General features: G+C 44.6%; 1 protein-coding gene across 1 annotated transcript; it reads right to left on the minus strand.

Annotated features, from left to right (window-relative positions):
- Positions 1-720: 720 nt before the first annotated feature.
- Positions 721-19,163, minus strand: MCM10 (minichromosome maintenance complex component 10). Its single transcript, XM_010580968.1, has 19 exons — positions 19,157-19,163; positions 18,020-18,337; positions 17,122-17,226; positions 16,379-16,513; positions 15,680-15,854; positions 14,720-14,885; positions 13,782-13,949; positions 12,400-12,516; positions 10,772-10,971; positions 9,895-9,995; positions 7,479-7,574; positions 7,249-7,366; positions 6,068-6,296; positions 4,347-4,506; positions 3,546-3,664; positions 2,554-2,667; positions 1,608-1,753; positions 1,354-1,396; positions 721-979 (listed from the first exon to the last, which is right to left on the minus strand). Exons 1-19 carry the CDS (start codon positions 19,161-19,163, stop codon positions 896-898), a joined length of 2,601 nt encoding a protein of 866 aa, XP_010579270.1. The 3' UTR covers positions 721-895.
- Positions 19,164-21,498: the final 2,335 nt, after the last annotated feature.

Genomic DNA, 21,498 nt, shown 5'->3' on the forward strand with positions numbered 1-21,498 from the left:
ACATAGCGCTGATCGGGAAAGATTTCAGGAAAATTTAAAATGCCAGAAAAAGGGTAAAAGCTATTAAATGTAATTGCTCAGCTCTTTAAAAACCACTCACAAAACAGTGCCAGGTTCATCAAAACGCTTTCAAAGTGGGAGCTGCAGGTTTGTAGCCATAAAGGTTCTGTAGTGTGGATGGTGCTGAGAACTCAGTACGGGTGGTGTGATAGGGAAAGAGCGTTCCAAAGAGCTCCCAACAGTCTGCAGCGTAAACACTGCTGGCTGCAATGCCAAAGCTACTGAAGGGTTTTTTAACACATAAGCCAAGGAGACAACTTGGGAACTGTTTGACATCTGTTCTTAAGGGTTCAAAGTGAGTAATTTTGGAGCCAATGAAGACTGCTCTGTGGCTACCACCCTCTCGCACCCCTTTTTGGCCAACAGGTGAAAAACCTTGACAGATTGGCATTTACACACCACATTATTAACTTCACAAATGCTTATGGAATCTACATTCCTCCCAGTTCATGATGATTTGTCACTTAAAATTCTGGTGTGGTCACTCTACACCAGCCATTCAACATAAATTGTGGGATACCTACGGATTTCTTGGGACAAATTCCACTCTAGATGTCTCTTTTCTAGGTTAAATCTTGTAAACAAGTTGTTAGCAAGAAAGAACAGGCATAAACTTGTATTTCACATGCAGCCTTATTCAGTCAATTTTAAAATGATCAAAGCTAAATATCCATGCAGTGGCCTGGTGGAGACTTTGTGGATGTCCTTCTCATCAGGAATTGATTCCCCTGCTCATTCATCCCTAAAACCAGAATCCTCTTGGCATTCCAGTAATGAAATGTGTGGTTTAGACACAGAAATCCACCCTTACGCTGTGAAAAAAATCAACTCCAGGTCACTTAAGACTATTGAGAAATTTTGGTTGTTCTTCTCCTCGTGGTAGAAGTGTTTCTCCACCAATCTTCGGACCTTTTTTCTCCTAGAAACATGAACCACGGAGAAAAGAAGTTAAATGTGTGGTAAGATGTCTCCCAAACAGTTCTTTGACAGAAGTTGTGGTAGGGCTAGATTATCTGATTAAATATTGACAGTCTAGGAACCTTGACATTCTGAATTTTTACAACTTCGGTCAAGAGCAAACTCCCCACGGTTAAATAAAAAAAAGCTTCAAGAACAGAAAGCAACAAGTCCACTAAAACACAGCCTGCAGGTACCTGTATGTACCTGACAAAATGCAGAGCTGCTTGGTTTTGCTGGGAGCTTGTAAGGGCACTGAAGCAAAGCATAGGACCAAAGTACCAAGAGAAGCAGCCAGAGAGCTGAGGTGCTCAGAAACTGCTGACTCACTCTTACCTTTAACATCCCATCTCGCTCCCACTTGAAGAGGCCACAGGTACTGAAAGATGAAGATGACAGGTGAGGACCACTGTGGTGTGTGTTTGCTGCACAATATGAGGGGGTCCAAAACCAGCCCCACACCTTTCCCACACTGCTTAGTTAGCACAAGGGCTAACGTTCCCGTTTCAGGACATGGTTACGCAACTCCCAACATGTTACTTGTGAATGGACAAAAGCCCCATCACTATTTCATGAGGCTCATTTCTTACCTGCAGGGCTTTTTTGGGAGTCTGTCAAGGGAAATAGCTCGGTTTCCACAAGGACATTTGAAAAATCGCTTGATGGCATCGTGCCACTGGTAGTCGTGGTTATCCTGCACACATGTCTCCAGAGGCTTGAAAAAAGTGTAATTACACTGTCAGGGAGAAGAAAGAGAGCTGTGAGTGCTTCACCAGTAGGCGAGACCTGTTCTGTGGGCTAGCAACAGCTGAACACTCAGAGGAAAGCATCTCTATCTTCTCCCATCTTGAGGAGCCCACCAGTCTGATATCATCGCCCCAGGCTTTGTCACTGCTCCTTCTAATGTCATCCTCCTCTCTTTGCCGCCATCCTGTGGCCCTGCTCCCAACGCCTCACGGGGCACACAGTGGCCCTCTGTGCAGTCCCAAAACAGACAGGAAAGGAAAGGCAGCAGGAGGGCAAGTCCAGCAGGGGCTGAAACTCTGGGAATGGGAGGTAACTCCTCCCTTCCTCTTGGCACATTTGGGATAGTAATAAAGCTCCACTCCTCTTCCTGACAGTAAAGTCCCTGGAAATGCAGATAGAGAATCCCACCCAGTGTTATGTTTTCAAGGCACTTCTCTTATTTTGTCATGTAATATGAGGAACTGAGGGTGCTGGTACAAAGCACTTCAGGGAAGAAACTGATAAATATTTTCAGGACACCAACACCCAAGGAACCCACTGGCATAAACATCAAGTTGAGATGGTCAGCACAACACTAAAGCCTGCCTTGCCAATGTCTTCATGTGGCAGTCACTCAGTGCATGGGCTGCTCTCGGCAACAGGCGTAAGGAATGAAATTGTCTCTGTTTGATCCCTGCACTGGACTATGGCCAAGAGAGTGACAGATGGGAGTCTGCAGGATGGTCCAGCATCGTTTTGTACAATCCATGTTCCACTCCACTGCCGTTACTCTGGCTCACCTTCACTCACCGTTTTACATGTCACAACTCGACATTTCACTTCTTTAATGCTTCTCATCTTCTCTTCCATTTCTTCTTTTTTCACCAGTGGCTGAAAGTATTGCTCCTGCAGTTCAGCCTCAGCCTGTGGGGGCACACAAAAAGGGTCGTTGGGGAGACAAAGATGGGAGAAGCCACTCCATAAATGGCCTTAGGGCAAATTACTACCAGGCCTGCTTGAAGTAGACTGCAGTCTAGGAGCCAGAGAAACACTAAATATCTCTTGCTTCAAAAATTCCATACAGTGCATAGGCTGTGCTTCATCAACATTGAAATGAACCACCTCTGAGATGTATGAGTGGGAGGGTTTAACAACAGTATGTACTACTCAAATAAGCACAAACCTATGAGAACAGTGCATGGAGAGGTCAGGTAGGCAGATGTAATGAATGGAATTGGTTCTTAGCCAAAATATTACTCCTCAGAAGACCTTAAAGCAACTAGGACTTCATACCAAGACAACACGTCCAAGACAAGAGCACTGTGCCACTGGAGGTGCTGTATCCCTGGGAACTTGCTCAGCAAAGACCCTGATGGGAGAAACCCAACCTCTTAGCTCTTCAGGGCAACTGCTAGCATTTCACAGGCTCCACAACTTACATGAGTCCCAGATGAAGATGGCAGCTGTCTTTATGTGGCCAAGATGTCAAGAAATGAGGGACAAAATAGGCAGGTGGCTAATTTGGTTTTAAGGCAGGATTTCTTTGATCATCCACTACCCAGGAAACCTCACTGATTCTTCCAAACACAGCAAAAAAAACAATGACAACTTGACCGTACCATGGCTATGGCAATAATGCTGACTTGCAGGCACTGTGTGCTCAGACACCCCTGGCCCTACTCATCAGGACAATTTAGTTCTATGACGTGTCTGGGTGCCTGCTTCTTGCTACAAATCATTATGAGAAGTCCAGAAAGCTCCCTAGTTCTGAGCCCTCAGTCAAGGCTGGATTGAGGCCATACCTCTTTCAGAACATCTGTGTGCTTGGACTTGGCATTCAGGATTTTCTGGAACTCTTCTGACTCCAGATAGGCCAGCTGCTCACGCCGTTTCTTTTGGGCAGGCTCCAGTTCATCCATATCTAGGGGGACAAAAAGGCTCAGTCCTACGGAGTCCAAGTTCAGAACAAAGTGTGATCCATAAGCATGATCACTGCAGGAGATTTTGAAAGTCTGAGGTCTCTCAGGCATATGTTCAGGTCAGACAGCAGCCTTTCCTAGTTCAGGAGAACATGAAGTCAAATTCAAATATGGCTTCAGAAAAAATAAAAGCTTTTTTTTTTTTTAAAACATTGCATCTTCTCCCAAAGCACCATACTAGGAATTTTCACACTACTCCCAGGGGAGCAAGCAGTGTTGCCTCCCTGACTGATGGAAAAGTTTTAAAGGGAATTAAGCAATTCATCCAAGATCACACAGTAAATCACTAGCAGCCAAACTCAAGTTCCCACAGGAAATTCAGATACCTTCCCAGGTGGGACTGTTACTTGGCTTCCCTTGGTTAAGTCAGACTTGCATTGCAGATGCTCAAGTGCTGGAAGAAAGGGAACAGAGATGAGGACAGGGAGCTATCAGAGATTTCATCTCACACTCTGTCCACAGGGTTAGAGATTGTTTAGCCTTTGCAACAAACCCTTTAAGTTCTAAACAGACCTAACTTGGCCTCTTTTTGGCACAGCAATGAAGTCCTTAATGCAGCAACTAGTGCTCTGTTCAGCAGGACATAAGCATATTTTTTCTATTCTAGAAGCTAACATTACATACCATTCTCTGCTTCTGTACCTTGTGGCTGAGCAACATTTTTCTCAACTCTTTCAACAATTTCTAGGACATCATCAACATCAGCTCTTTTCCTCTTGACACTGTTTGGGTCACTTTTAGCAAGAATCTGGCCTTTTGCTCGTAGTCGGTGTATTGCAGCCAGCTAGAAAACAGAAAAGAGCAGTGAATGTGTTGGTGACCAGTCTGGCTCCCATGTTCCTACTTCCAGAAGTAGCAGAGGAAGTCTGTCAAACTGAGGAGACAAGATCCACTGGCCTGAGCATGGAGCTGGCCGAAGAGAAGCCCAACAAAATTCCCAGGTCTGCTGTACATCTAATTCACCACATCACCCAACCTCTCGTGACTTCCGAAACCATAAAATCACTCCTCCAGGTGTGTTACCAGGCTTGATATCTCTGCAGCTGTGCGTTAACTGCTTCACAAATCAGTAAGTTTTCCAGAGGAATCAAATCACTTGAGATTTCCACATAAATTGGTAATAATTGGGAACTAATAGAAAATTGCATACCACTATTCCTTTCCATATTCCCAGAATACCAAGACTCCTTCTTCCTTGCTGGAAGAGAAAAGTTTCTTTGACAAACATGTGAACTGATTTGTGCCAAGCAAAGATGCAGTCTGTTCTGGCTAGAAACCAAAATTATTCAAACTCATGGCACAACATACCTAGACTAGTTTAGTTCACTGTTGCTTACCTGGCAAATGGAAAACACCCAAATACACTGCACTAGCAATCCCGAAGAACAAATACACACAGTTTAGCATTCCCAGGATTTCCAGCACAAATCCCCTGCCCCTTCCCAGCACTTAAGGATTTTCATGCTTGCAAAACAATCAATAGTGACAGGCCTTGCTCTCCTTTCTTCTCTAAGTATCACTTCAGCACCTCCCGTCCTGGCCCAGGACCTATCCACAATCTGATGCTTTAAGATGTCCCAAACCCCCCAAAAAACCAGAGCAAAAGAGCAGCCACTGGTGGACAAAGAAGCTCTGTTGACCTGCATGAAGCACAGGGTACGAGGACATCCACAGAGCTACTCCAAACTGCTCTCCAAAGGTAATTTGCCCAAGGGGTGACAGACTATGTCAGGTCATCAAGAACAGAGACAGTTCTACTCAGAGAAGCTGCCAGCATGCATAAAGAAGTATTTCTTCAGCAAAAAGCTTAGCATCAGGTTCATGACTTAAGAGATGCCCTATCTCCCCATCTCCTTTTCCCCAGTCCAATCCCAAGAGGCTGCTCTGTCCCCCATCCATGCCCAATTAGCATTTGCTGAAATTGCCAGTTGTGTCTGTGGCTTCAGTGATGCTTGCCTTTGGAGAAGATCCAAGAGTGAGCTCATGAGCATCACACACGAGACAGATCGTAACAACTCACTTCTGACCAATTCAGGTAGATTCTGAACAAGCAAGAGACATCAGCTCCACTGGCCAAATGTCACATACACAGTCCCTCTTTAGCAGCTGTTCCACTGCTCTGGAAGTTGACTACAGGCAAGATGGTAGCATGGACCTCGATACTAACAGCAGTCAGGAACTGCAGGTTTTTTGTGTACAGTAATATAGACCAATCTGATTCCACAAATCAGAAACTTTATTAACATCAGAACTGACCTGGTCTATATCTCATCGAAGACTCCTTTACTACCACAAACCAAACTTCCCTTAACCTCCACTTCTTAAAAGATTCAAAAAGCTGTTACCTTTTTGGCTTCTGCCAAGCTGCCTAGCTTTGGTGTTGGAGGTGGAGACCCATCAAAGAAGAGGATATCTTCTCCTTCTGAGAAGCCTGTGCCTAGCCTGGGCCTTTGAGGAGTTGACATTTTTGCAGCTTTGGGAAACTCTGCCCCAGGTACTGGAGACTGGAGAGAGGACTGTCTGGAGGAGGATGGCAAAGCAGGGCTGCCAGCTTTACTTGTGTTCTGGAGAAACCTAGTAAGACAAGATTAACCCATTGAAATAGGGACACAAGTCAAAGAGACAGAAAGGTTTAAGAAACAGATAGGAATGGAAGGGTTGCAGACTGATTTTTCACTAATTGGCCTTTTATTACTAGAAAATCATGCAGCAATTCAGGCATTCAGGAGAGGAAAACAAGACTGGTAAGGAATTCACTGGGGTGGCTGAAATTAAGCCACTTGAAGAAGTCACCAGAAGGAGTGAATGACCAATTGCTTTCCAAAACAAAAAAAACCAGATAGAAGCATCAAATGAAGCTGGGAGGTGAGAGATGAAAGCACAAAAATGGCCTTCTTTGCAGAACAGGTAGTTAAGCAGTGGGACCCCTTGTCACAGGAGTCACATAAATGCTTAGGTTTGCATAGGTCATGGTTAAGAAGTTGGACAGGTTCATGGGAAAAAAACCCCAACCCTTCAGAGATATTGTGACAGATACCACCCCTAGCTTGGAAAGTCACTGAAATACTTAGTGTTGGAGGCTAGAAGGGTATCTGGGGGAAATACCATCATCATTGTGCCTAGTCTTATTATTGTCCTTCAGGTTCTGTTTTGGCTTCTGTTGAGCCTTTTGAGGCTACTTGGCTACATCAATCTCAGTCTCACCCAGGGTGGCTTTTCTGTGTTTATTCTTAGGTTTGTTAACAAGATATGCACAAAACACTTGGCAAATCTTAAATTTCAGAAGATCCTTGCAAGCCAGCAATGAACACAACCAGGACTCCTGATACCAGTTTCCTACTCTAATTAGTCTCTCCCCATCATGTCTTCCAGTTGCTGGGCACTGTGCTGTAGCATTTGGTTCTCCACCGAATACTGGGGTATTTCTATTTAAATGAAGTTTTTATTAAAACAGCAAAACACTTCCCACAGTTATACTTAGGGTCACAGTAATGGAACCCTTCCTGTGAAAGTCAGTATGTATTACCGCCTCTGAATCTCTTCAGATCGCTTTTTTCTGGCCTCCAGCAATTTCTGTTTCTGTTGCTTGAGCAGCGCTGAAGCAGAGATAGACTGGAAATTGGCTCCTTGCTTTTTTCCTGCATCTGGGAAAAAAACAAACCAAAACAAAATAAAAAGCTGCTAATGTTTGCTCAGAAGGAAGTTGAGTGTTTTCAGGAGTGGGTTTTGGTTTTCCTTCAGGCAAAAGGACAATACCTGCTTTGGTCCAGTGTTTACAGAGATTTCGTGCTCCAAAAGTTGGCTGTGCTAGCAGTTCCTTGAATTCCTCAGAACATTGCATGGGTCTATTTGCTGCACCTGGAGCAGAAGAGGCAGAAATACAAGAGATTTGGAGCCAGGAAGGGAAGCAGGCCTGGCTTTAGAGATGTAGTCTAGGTTGGAAGAAACTGCTGCAGGCCACCCGAGTGAGCACCACCCCAAAGCAAGGTCAACTTCTACATTATATTTGCCCATAGCCTTGTCCTCACAGAACACATCACGAAGGCGTAGACATTTCTACCCCTTCAGCAATTTCATCAAGTCAGTCAGTTCCCCATCAGCCTTGGCTGTCTGTGGTGTTCCCACTGCTCCCATTTTTAGAACGCTTGAAAGCTGCAGTGGTGCATTTCTTCCCCCTCTCTGGGCTGATCTATGAGCTCGGGAAGTCTTGTTAGGCCTTAGTATAAGCGTAATGAGTTGGGTGGTTAAGCATCGCTTGACTGTACCAGGAACTCTCATACAGCTAAGACGGAGTCATGCTGACCATCTCAAGGACTCCTGCTGCCTGGCAAAAACAAAACCAAAAAGTAGAGATAACTAGTTTTCTAATAATAACCTTGAGACATCCCAGTCCTCCCCTGACAACCTTGGAGCATCCCGTATCTGAATCTTAAGTCATTCCCTAACAGCCTGGAACCTTCCTTATCTGAATTGTAACTCACATGAAATGGTACCAGCACAGCTGGAATTCCAGTAATCTTGTGATGACTAAAGCTAATCATGTCCCAAACCTATAAACAGCAGTACTAAGTGAGACCCTCTGAGCTCTCCTGGACCACAGCAGGCTGTGACCAGCATCCCCCTCTGAGTGGGACACCTCTCGGAGCTCGCAGACTTTTCTGTTTGCAAAGATCAGAGGTCTGTCGCTGAAAGCTGACAAGGCTTGGGCTGATACTCTCCACTCATTGAGACTTGACCCTTCGCCCATTGAGAAAGATGCCAAAGCATTTGACATGAATATTTTCACTGAACTCGAGGGGAATTTTTAACAGTATATCTCTGTTACTTCCTTATGTATATCTCTCTGTGTCTTCGTGCATGTGTGTACTAACCTGAATATTCCCTAACAAGTATATTACAAATATTGCTTTTCAAATCTATACTTAAATTAGTGTCATGAACTTTATTCAACTATAAATAAATCTCAGGCTGCTATTATACTCATAATCCTTTTAGATATAAACCGTTGACCAAGTCTGGGACTAGGAATTGATCCAGCCGCACCTAGACTCTTGACAGTTTAGAAAGCAAGGGGGTCTTCTCTGAACCTCGTGACTCAACGGGAGGGTCTCCCTTACCCTTTTTACATTCCCGATCTCTATACAAATCACAAGAAATTAATTCTAACTCAATTTTTCTTTGTATATTTATCTTTTTTAACCTATTGCATTTTTGGTTTCTGTATACCTAATTTTAGTCTGATTCTAACTTAATTTTCCCGTATACGTTTCATCCATGTACTAAGTAATAGAGTGAACCTTGCCATCAAATTCTGTGAAGTCACGCTTTTATATAAATTCCTATTAAATAATTTTTGTTTTGCTAATACCATTGAAAATGATTCTTTAAGTGGTCCAAACCACTCCATTTCGTGACAAAAGCCCTGAAGCCACCACATCTTATTCCAGGAGAATTAAGAGCAGCTAAAAGCTAGAGACAGGACACACACTGTGTTGTCTGAAATGAAGGCAACTGAGGGAACAGAAAGATGTGAAGAAGACATCTAAGTGGCATCTAGAGCACGTAGTTTGAATGATCTGTCATCTGCTCTCCACTGAGCATAAAGAGGGTGTAATATTAAGAGCTTTACAGAAACAAAATGGAGGCAGAGAAGATCAGTGACATCCCAAAGGCTATGGAAGGAACATGCTTTGAAGATCACAAAACAAAAGCACTAGAAACAGGCTGGATACTCGGAAGGTCCCCTGCATTGCAGACCTGACTCTGATTTATACTTTGTATTCCTTGGAAGCTTTCAAGACTGACAGAAGTCATTTATTTTAATCAAATAAAATAAATTCTCTGGTTCAAAGTTCTTAAAAGTTCCAATTCCCATTAATCTGGCAAAGATCTTCTGTCACTGTCCAAAGACAGAACAGGATACTTAATTTAGGGGCACTGATGAGAAAAAGATGCACGAAGCTACACAGTTGCTTAGTTACATTTGCCTTGCAGCTGCTATCTCAAGAGGGAAGAGGAGTTTTGATCAATTGAGAAAGCAGCCTGCAAACAGCTATCTCTGTAGCAAACCAATTGCCAGATTCATTCATTGAGTAGCAGGGTCCTGGGACACATCTACACATCAAGCTGGAAATATCTGGAGGGTGAAGAGACTATATGGCTAGTTAGGTACCAATTTTCTGCCTGGTTTCCTGGACAATTGCGTCAACTCCTCTCACAACCAGATGGGAGAGAGTGGTTTGAATCTTCCTTTTCGGCGCTGCAGCTGCTGCACTAGAAAGAGGAAACAAAACAAGAACATCAGAGTTTTCCCATGCTTAGAGCAAGGGCAGGAGCTCAAACACTAGCCCAGTACTTCAACAAAACTCCAGCCACCCTAGAGGGTGCCTCTCTCCTGTCATCTGTCAGTCTTTGGGAAGGATGCGATCTAAATCCAAATTCTAGCACAATGTTTAAGATCTCCCATTTCTCCCTGGGTTGGGATATGTATTTCCTATGCATTGAGAGAAAACTAAATGTAAGTAATGGCTAAGCTTCGCTTACAGTTCGCTCCAGGGTTGGAGAGGAGGCTGGAATTGCTTCATTACTGTGGCATCACACCAGTTATCAGAGGGCAGTGGTAAGGGAATGAAAGCCATGTGCAAGCACAGGGCTTGATCCAGCTGTGACTCAAGTCTTTCCACAGCTGTCTTCAGGAGGATTTGAATGAAGGACCTGGCCCCTTCCTGCTAGTTATGAGATGCATCCTGATCTAGTGATCTTGGTCACTTAATAATACGCAAGGTGTACTACTGTCTTCACAATGCAATATTAACCACCCCTTACCACATCTTAGTGCTGTTAAAATTTTCCTATCAAATAGCAGCTCTGTTACCCCATGGTGCCAGGAGGATTACACCAAAGGTGGGGCACTTATTCCTATTTGGTGAATGTAGTTAAGTCAAAGGGATCTCTAACTAAATAGGCCCCCTTAGAGATAGCTTCAGGCTCACTGGTATATGGGAGGGAAATTCTTTTCAAATGCAATGGAAATAAGTGGTTTATCTTACACTGAGGCTGCATATGCTGCTGAAGAGACACCTCCATAGTAAAACCCATCCTGACACAGCCTCTCCTTCAAACTGGGATTTTTCCGACCAACTTTTTTGGGAATGCGACCACCAGAGAAGGTGGACTGCAGATCCGCTCGCTTCGAGCTGAGCTTCTTGTACTGGGATTGTATGTGATACTGACAATATTCACAGTCGTTCTGAAAAGAAATGGGAGAAGCCTGTTGCAGAACACTAGCAATTACAATTTACTTCATTCCTCTCACCCACATGCATCCTTCTAAACTGAAGTAACATCTCTATTGTAGTACTCCAGTATTTGACCAACTCAGCAAACATATGCCCATACTCCAGGAATGAAAAGCAGAACTAAACCTGCCCATACTAATCACTGGAAAAAAACCTGTGCGTCAAGCAATTTTAAGGCTATTCCTTGGCTCAAGTCAACTGATGTCCCAGGTCCTCTTGCCCAGATTGTATGTAATTTTCTTACTAGTATGAACATGAAGGAAAACTAACACAGAGCAAGATATTTCATGGACTCATTTCAAATTAATTCATCAGTTTTCAGTGTCAGAGGGAATTTAGAACTGAAGATAGTGAGTCTGCCAGTCAGAGACAGCAGTGCCATAAACGCACTCACTCAGGGTGTTCTTTAACTTTTTACCAAAAAATACCTCCATTCTTGTTGATATTCATCTGCCCCAGCTTTGTATAACTACAATTACCCCACAATGAAACATTTTTTGCCACTAATTAAACGGACAGTCGATTCCTTCATGAGGTTCTTCTGCCAGACAGCCTCCATCTACAGTTTGTTCCAGGTAGCACTGGAACATCTCACTGAGAGCCCTGTGGCACAAGCACCTCCTGGAGTGGGTCTGCAATCACAGCCTTGTTTTGCTACAGGTATCTTCTGTATTTGTCTTCCTCCCACTCCACACAGCTGAGTGGGAGTTCCACAGGAACTGAGTTCCTCCCAGTTCTTCATTCCTTCATTTTCTCTCCTCCTTCTAAGTGCTACCCTACTAACTATAACCCTTCCAACTTAGGGTTCGTTTCAGGTATCTTAACATCACCATAGCCATGAAGTGACATAGTCCTCAAGTCCTTTAAACTAGTACAAGTCAGTACTGTCTCTACAAGAAGATCCTAACACCTTTTTCCTCTCATGTCCAGTGCACCACATTCAGGTATAAATATTCTAGCAGCTTGCGGGCACGCTGGACCAGGGAACTCAGTGGGTTAAAGCCATGTCTGAAAAACAAAACCATTCCCAAGAAAAACCTCCTATTATTTTACTTTGGATGAGTTCTCTAGTGCAGTGCATGGAAGCTTGCACAGGCACAAAGGAGAATGAAAGGGCGTGGAGACGGTGGCAGTCATGGGTCAAGACCATCTCTTTTCACTGCAGCACCAGCTTTGCATTTAGGGAACTACCAGTACTGCTGCTACAGTGCCATCACAAACACAACAACTCTGGGTTTCATTTATCAGTTTCTCCACCCACTTTAGTTAGTTACCAGTCAAGATCCAGAAACAAGTCAAAGAGTCAGAGCATCAGTACAAAATCAGCAGCCAGATTTTTACCAACAGCTTAAGGATGTCCTAACTACTGAGATACAGACCAGGTTCACAATCTGTGCACAAGGATCACCGTTTTTCTTCCTGGCTTTGCAGGTGCCCATGTCCAGAGCTTCACCCATGAGGAGGATCTTCTGGGGATGGTCAACAGACAAACACACCTAGAAAGAAATCAGAACATGCCTTGAGCAGGACTGGATGGGCTTCTCTCTATATGTCAGTGGTTTGGCTCTGGTCCAGTTTAGTACCTCTAATATTAACAATGCAGTTTTAAAATGCAGGCCTGGTTTAAGCAAGCCACATATCCTGTTCAGATTGAGTACAACCACTTGGCTCTGACACCATCATGGCAACCACATTCAGCAGTGGATGTGAAGAGGAGATGTACTAGAGCTCTGTCCCTCTCCATATGTCTAGGTCAAATCAAAACTGACTCCTGTGCAAGAAGAGTGTCTACTTCACACAACCAAAGATACTAGGAATTGTGTCTGTAGGTAAGAAGCACTTTGAAAAGTCAGTTTTAATGTAGTTCTAAATGTGTACATTTTAGCTAAGAGCCATTCTTAACAGTTAAATACAGCCTTTACAGTAAAGCTGGTATGCCTTTCTACTCACCAACAGGACTTTCTACTGCTTATTCACGTTAATTTAAGCAATTATATATCTTAATAGACCATTAATGAGATTCTTAATTTTTCCATTTGGAGAATTTAAAATGCAAAACACTACATCACCAGCTACTAGATTGAAATTCCCCTTGACAGAAGTCAGTAAAAATGGTTTCCATTCCAGTGCAGTTAAAAAGATATTAAAAAAAATTAATTCATTAGCAAAATGAAGCCACCTTAAAAGTTTTGATACATACAGAAAAGTAATTAATCATGCTCTGCATTTACAAGTAATTGACTAAACAAGGGAACTACTATGTATCAACTCACTATACATAATACATCATTTGTTTAATAAATCAAATACTGCTTCTTCTCAGTCATGATTTTGGAACCAGGAAACATTTTGCAATCACATCTCATGCTTAAATTAGAGGAGAGAAATGAGCTTCCCCACCTTTTTCAGCTTTGAGACACCTCTAGACTGAAATAGGCAGTGCACTGAAGTAGCTGAATAAACTGAAATGAAAATACACTCCCTATGTCTGTGGAAGAGCTGACTGCTACTGAGAGCAGACTAAACACATGAATAAACTCTGATTTTAGATGCTTAATAAGACTTCTTGAAGTTCAGTCTTACAGAAGGCTAGGAGCAAATACACACCACACAAATACCTGAATGCAATTCAAACTGTTCAGGCAGACTGCTGTAATTTCAGCCTTAACATGTGTTATAAAGCTAAATCTCAAGCAGATATGAAAAAGTTCAGCTGTGGGTTTTTATCTACAGGTGATGGGCAGGTGAAAAATCCTCTCACCTCATCTGAACCTTCTTTAGGTTTCATAGGATTAGCATTGAGCAGCCCAATGACGGTGCCTTGGTCTGTTTTCCAGTGTTCTTTGTGGACATCACCGAACAAGAAGAGTGAGACACACTGATTGAGATCCCGTAGGTCGTTCAGCCGCCAGATACTGAAGGTTCTGCCCTGGAACAGACATTCACTTCCTTTTCAGCTCTCTGTACAGGAACACTGACTGCATCCCCTCTTGCTGTTGCTTTTAAAGAGTTAATCTGATTTCCCCCCCACCTTGGGTTTCCTGATTTAGAAAAGCACAATTTGTAACCTCAGTAGAGGTTAGATACAGTATCTCCAGCCATGCCACACAGCCAATTCTGGGATTCTTAAAGGCCAAAATAGCACAATAATACTGCTACCACCAATCTTACTGATATTAAAGCTGGACAGCGCTCTTGCCTGCTGAATAAAATGGTTTTTACCCCACTGAACAAACAAAACCAAGGCATATCCAGATCTCTGTTTTGTCAGTTACTTACTTTCTATAGGACATGTACATCATCTAGGACAGAATGGCCTCTAGGGAAATGATAGAAGCAGGATGCGTTGGCACAGTTAAAACAAGAGGGCTGTCTAGAAAGACTGAGAGTCACAGTCCTTTTTTTCGCACTGGCATTTAACACGTAACAGTGGATGAACAGATTTAGGACAGATTGATGGTATGGTTACATTAGCCAATGCCACTGTCTGGGACAGTTGCACCAGATAAGCTAAGGACTTACCCTGAGGACTAAAAGCAGCACTACTGCATGAAACCAGATGAGTCAAGATCTTTAACATAGTAGCTTTTCATTAACTACCTGGAGTTGGCTGATTAAGTTGAAGACCTAATTAGTTTCTCAGGAAAGACAACCAGCATTTCACTTGAACTGAGCAAGGGATACAATGAAGTTACTTACATTATTTGCACTCTGAGGAGTGACCTTCTTCACTATGACTCCAAATGTCACCCAGTCTATTTCCTCCAGATTTTCTGCAGCAAGTTTGCTCTTCAGTTGGGACAGTCGGATGAGCTTCCGGTTAGCCATTTTTCTGTCCATTTCAGCCGAAGACACCCGGGGTTTTCTAGATCGAGCAAAAGCATGTAAAAGAGAACACATCCATTGGCATAAATGGACGATCGGAACCATCCAGCATCCTCCTGAGGAGACTATGTCTTGCTGCAAAATACCTCTGTGCCTTGTTTCACCCTGAGTTCACTTGAAACAAAACCCCTCAGGACATGGTACGAATATCAGAAAGCTACTGATCATGCTGCGTTTTTGTCCGAATAGCTGCACTGCAACTTAGCCCTGAGCCTGCATTAACTCTGCTCATTTCAGGAAGGACTGAGTATCACGAGTGTCTGAGCAAGGTTTGGAAATCCAGCATGGTTTCTGGTGAGGAAAGACACCGTGAGTATTCAGAGACCTCTTGTGGCCACATCGAGTATGGGGATCACGAGTGTCCCCCAAGGCTTCTCAGCGTGGAGCAAAATCTGCTCAATTGGAGCACAATTGGACATTGCACATGGCCACTGCTTCCCTCCTTCACCACTGAGAACATCCCAGGGAAGGCAGTGCTAATAAAATGATAGCTTTTTTTGTTAGAAAAGAGCAAAAATGAAAGTAGAAATGTAATACCAAAAGTCAGTTACCTATTTACCAATCAAACAGCCAATGCTGTGGCTTTGTGTTACATCCCTTAATGACAATTGACTATCTGACATGGTTAAATGATGTATAAATAGCAAATCAGAAATCCAGTCCCCTGCTCACTACTTGTGTGACTAGCATCACAGGACACTGGACAGATTGTGCTTTCTCTCTCATTACTGGAGGGTCATGACCTCAGACAGAGCTCAGTGCTGGGCTGCTGACCTTAATCTCAGTCCCGAGAAGGTTTCCACAGACACTGGCTGAGTTGTTGCACTGGAGCATGTAGGCATGTGAGGAGTCTTCTCTCTGGTCACCTTACTGGGTGTGTTCCCTGCGGCAGACTTGAGAGGTTGGAATGCCAGACTGAGGACTTGCTGAGGAGGAGGAGTCTTGTTCTCTTTAGCAGGAAAAAAAAGGCAAGAAAAAAATCTTGATAATGAAAGAAAATTTTCAGATAAAAACAACACTAACTTGCACGTGACCAGAAACAGGAGTCTATATAATGCACTTGAGAACAAGGTGTAAAACTGTCCTATCTGTCCAGACTGGTCTCCCAGTCAGCTAGGAACCAACTGACAGCTCCAGATCAGTCACATGTAACTCAGGCAATGACTTCTGCCTGCTGAGGAGCTTCCCAGAGCAGCTCTCATTTTCCAGGCAAGCTAAATTGTAGGATACACAGATGCAAGCTAGACTGCTATCAGTGTCCAAATTAATCATAGCAGTACAGAGAATAGCACTCATTGCAAAGAATACAGTAATTAACTCTGTAATAAGCTCCATTCTGCTGTGACCAGACTGCTACTGGTGCACTGACTAGTGTAAAACTATCCTGGATGTGTCTACACTGCTGCTGTGAACTAGATAGGCACTTGACAAAAGCCCAGTGTGTTTCAGTGAAAGGCAGACTGGGAACAGTACCTGCTGAGGATGCTTTTGATTTCTGGATTCCTTGTTTGGCTGGCGGTAAAGGATTGCCCAGCTGGGCTGAGAAACATGGTGACTCTTGCAGCTTCTGAACTTTCCTTTCCTTTAAGGGTGGACAGGGAGATTTACCTGGCCAAGAAAACAAAAAAAATATTTAAGAGATCTCAGGATCTGGGCTCAAACACTAAGAACTGCTCCAAAATAAGTAATTCCCCGATTAACAAGCCCAAGTCAGGGTCCCACATGGAAACCCTTCAGCTAAGTTGCCAGCATCTGAAATGCAACAGCTGGAAAAGCCCCAATGACTCTTCCCCATGACGACCTAAAACTCTGGATGTCACTGAAATCACAAAGCTGTGGAAAGTAGGAGCATCCCCTTGCTTTTCAATTTTCCAATATAATTTTGTTACTACACCCGACATGCTACAGCAACTAACACTGCTGTATTTTCTGGGTGTGCCAACATCTGCCAGTAAGAAGGAACACTTCCAGCAGAAGACTCTGGAGCTCTTCAGTCATGAAAGCTGCCCCATGTAGAATCAACCCATGATGTAGGTACCAAAACCGTAGCTCACTGATTTAGTCTGTAGCTGCAGGAAACAAACTGTGTGGGAATACACCAGACCACCATTCCTCCTTGCTACTCAGTGCCCACTTTAGGATTATCTGGAGTCTTGCCTATAAATTGCACATTGGTAGGCCAACAAATCATAAACCCATTTAATTAGTCTCATTACCAGGGGTTTTCTTCTCAGGGCCTGAACTGGATTGCTGCCCAATAGCAGTCTTTTGCAACTGCTCCTGTAATGTCTTCATTTGTTCTTGCAATTTTCTCAGCTCAGCTAGGAAAGAGAGGAGAAGAAAAAGGATAATAATGAAGACAGCAGGAAGCCATTGCAAACAGGGATTTATGAGATCCCTGGAAGTCTGGCAGTTTTACTACATCATAGGAACTTAGAAAACAAAGACTAGAGCCACAATACAGATTTACTTGAGTCTACATAGCTCACTGTGAAGGGACACTTTTTCATACAGCCTGGAGCTGACTTCTCTCATATAAATATTTTACTTGACCATGGTATGTTCCTTGCCATGTTGCATGTATCTTTCCTACTGAACATAAGACAATTTAAATGGTTGATGATTGCACTCCTTAACATAAAGAAATGCTTCTGATATAATCAAATATCTGGCCTGGACACAGGAAAGCTTAGTGGCCAGCTCTGCTTCCGCACTGACCAGTATGGCAGAACCTCTTGCCAGCAAGTCCTGAGGGGGAAGGGAATGCTGTACTGGTGAAAGATAGCAGGATGACAGCCCTGAAGACTGAAGCAACATTGGTTTTCACCAGAGAAGGCAGAGGTACATAGGCAACCTTCTCTGTCCTGCTCAGCAGAGCTAGTTTAGTGTCCTTGGCTTACTTCAGTCCTCTGACTTTCTTTGGGGAAAATAGATTTGGTGAGTTCGGCCACTGAGCGCTGAAAACTGGACTTAGAAACTTTCACAAGGACTTTCTGTATTCCCCCTCCAGGCACCATCCTAAAGTGAGAAGCAGCAGACCCTACCTTCTGCCCATTAGCTCTCTAGAGACAAGATATATATCACAAATCAGATAAAAGATGCTGTTACAGAAACCTTGCAGTTCTTGGTTGGTCTTCTCTTTTGCCTGACTGGGAGCTGAAGCGGGGACAGTTTCTTCTGCATCCTCCTCTTCCAGCAGGTCATCCACATCTCCAAACAGCATAGCCAGGTTCTCCTTCTGCTCATCGATCATGCTGTCCTCAGCATCAACCTCCTCAGTGTAGGATGCATCGTCTTCTGCATCGAAGAGCTCATCGTATTCATCTGGTTCTCCCCTCTCATCTTCTGAGGCATCTTCCTTCCCAGGAGAATTCTTCTCAGTTGTCTCGCTTTCTTCCAGGAGGGAGGCCAACAGATCCAAGTCATCATCAGCTAAGGCAAAAATTAAACTCAGCATTATTTCCGTCCAGTTAGAGGAAAGCTGCCATGGAATAAAACATCCAAGATACTGTAATCACAAACTAATGACAACCGAAACTAAATTGGAGAAGCTAGTGGCATTTTTAAAAAACTACTTCAGCTTCAGCTAAAGGAAGATAGAGCAGCCTCCTGCAATGTGGACAGCAATGTGGCTGCAGACACTCTCAGCTTGCAATCCAGGCTGGCTGGTAGGCAGAAAACTTGCAGACTACTTAGCGCTGCCTTTTCCTCCTATGCAACTGCTTGCACAATAGCTGCTGTTACAAAGAAAAGCCTTGGGACCTGCAAAGGTGTAGCCAGGAGCTCTACAGACACCTATGTGGCTTTTGCCAATGGAAGGTGAAGAGGAAGATGCAAGGCAGGCAAGAAAGCATATTCTCAGATATGGTTTGCTCAAAGATGAGAATACAGAGCAAAGAAATATGGACCAAAGGGACAAATAATGAAAAAAAGAAAATATAGAGAGAGGAATGGGAGATAAAGCAGAACTGAAGTTCAGAACAAAACAAGAAATCTGTTTAGCCTTTGCTGCTGAAGAAAACACAAAGCCTGGGAAAGGATAGAGCAGCCTCACAGAAAGGTGACAACAATGAAGGCAAGGGGCAACCTCAAAGACCTCCTCAAGTGAAGTCAGTGCAACATAATTTCCTTTGCTAAAAGTTTTATCAAGCTTTCTGAACACTTATTAACTAAAGTGTTAATATGACTAACTAACATATTAGTCAGAAGACAACTTTCCTACTGGAAGTAAAGGAGTACTTTCCCCCTTACCGTCCATGATTCCACCAGGATTTCTTCAAGAGCCCCTCAAGGAAAAAAATTCTCTGTTATGGGAAGAACATTGACAGTGTTAAAATGGCTATATCTTAACTAGAAATACAAGTTGTGTTCAGGCTTCTTATTTGATGATTTGCAAACCACCAGCTTGTTTTTGTTTGCAGCTGCAGATGAGGACTCCACTAAATTTAAAATCCCCACATTCAGTGGTGGGGATATGCTGAACTCACCGCAGCATAAGGGCATTACTTTTAGAAAAAAGCCCTAAGAGACACAGATTTTAAGAAATGCCTACCATGTTCTTCTAGTAATAACCGTTTCCATCTCATCAGTCCTGCACTATAATTATAATTAGCACTTAACTCAAGCAAATCTTCTGAAAAGGATTCAGTCTTCATTTGAAAATGGAAGAAGGTAGCAGGGTTTCGCTGTCTCCTCAAAACAACACAGTTCTTAAAAGCATACATTCCTCATTTCTCACAGCTCCTCCACGGAAACACATCCATGAAAAATAAGCAGCACAGGCGGACATAAATGGTCAAGGGAAGACTGTATAACAAGAAGAGAAATCCACTGGGGATGGATTACTCACAGACCCAAACTCTAACTCTGCGCTTACGGGTTTTCCTGCTGCAGGAACTTTTGTTTCACCCGTAAACTCCACTTCCAACAGTTCTCTCTTTTCTCTTGCTCCGGAATATTAACTTCCAGCGAAGAACGAAACAAAACTCAAGAGCACACAGGAGCAGGCGTGGCTAGTGACCACCACGCTGCCCCGGGGTCCTGCCGGGGCCCCCCCGGCGGGCCGGGGGGGGTCCCCCCGCCATCTCCCCCTGCCTCTCTCCCAACGGCCAGCCCCCCTCGGCCGTGCCGTGCCCGCCGCCCCCCCTCTCCCCACGGACCACAGCAGCCGCAGGACCGCCATCCCCGCTCCCGGTGGATCCCCCCTCCAGGGGAATCCTCCTTCCCCTCACGGCTCCCCTCCCCGCTCGGCCGCCTTCCCCCACCCAGGGGAACCCCGACCTCCTCCAGGGCTTCCCCGTGGATCTCCGATCCCTCACCCCGGCCTCTATCCCGCCGGGGATCGCTTTCTGGGCTCCCGCACCCCCGATCCCCCGCTCCCCCCAGCCCTTCCCTCACACAGCCCCGCTCACCATCAGCCGCGCGCTCGCCGGCACCCGCCAAAACTTCAACCCGGCCCCGCCCTCCCCTCCCGCGCATGCGCAGCTCCGCATCGTTCGTCCTGGCAGCGGGCGGCGCCGTCCGCCGCCATCTTGGTTGTGGGCGAGCGCTGGCGGGGGTGGGTGAGGGGGGATGCGGGTGCCCGATGGGGTTTGGGCTAAGGTCGGGGGGAGAGGCGATGGCGGTGTAGGGAGGAGCTGCAGCGCTGAGCGAGGTGATGGGTATGAGGATGACGGCGTCACGGCGTCGTTACACGTCTCGGTGGAGCTGCGTGAGGTGTGGTGGCCTGCCCTCAGGGGTAGCCCTATGGTGTGAGGCCTGGGTCCCCACAGCTCTGGGTTGGCCCTGGGTGAGCTCGCCTTAGTTGTGCATCCCTGCCTGTGTCTGGTCAGAGTGGCCTCTGGGAGTGGGTATGGCAGGCGGCATAGTCATCTGAATAACCTAAATAATCTCAGCAGGTGTGTTAAGCCAGCAAATTCAAACCCAGGTATCGTTGTGTGCAGTTGACAGGATTTTGTAGTCCAGTTCAGTATTTCTTTGGTACAAGCAATTATGATTCTGTGAAAAAGAATATTTCTGAATATGTACAAACTCATTGCTCTAGTCCTTTTTTCCTTGCATCAATTATATGCAGAAATTGCCCTCGAAACAGAAGGATTTGAGCTCAGATCCCAATGCTCTTGCACTAAATCCACCCTGCAAGATGATACACAAAGGAAGAGAGGATGTCTCTGGTATTTAAAGGCCAGCAGTACCAGTACTGGGTGAGGCAAGAAGAACTGAGGACAAATTCTCTGGTAGCTGCAGGAATCAAGAAGTTCCAGCAGCTGGCAGGAAAAAACTCAAGAGAAATGCCCCACTGAGCAGTTGAAATGCTCTGCTGAATAGTTGTAAACCAAGCTGTCCAGTGCGTGTCACGTTAGACTCTCTTGTTTTCAGGTTTTTGCCCGAAAACCAGATGCCTAGCCCAGGCATGCTGGGCTAACTCATTCTGGATGCATTGGCCTGCGTGGTGTTCATGCAAAGGTGTTTCTGGGGAGATGGAGCAATGAATAACACCAGGAGCTGGGGAGGAGTGTGTGGGTGCTGAGGGCCCAAAGAGGCTCCTCTGTATTGCTGCTTATCCACAATGGAAGCAGGGAAACACTTTGTGC

Source organism: Haliaeetus leucocephalus, unplaced genomic scaffold (assembly GCF_000737465.1).
Source record: "Haliaeetus leucocephalus isolate CR32 unplaced genomic scaffold, Haliaeetus_leucocephalus-4.0 Scaffold751, whole genome shotgun sequence".
Lineage (NCBI taxonomy): Eukaryota > Metazoa > Chordata > Aves > Accipitriformes > Accipitridae > Haliaeetus > Haliaeetus leucocephalus.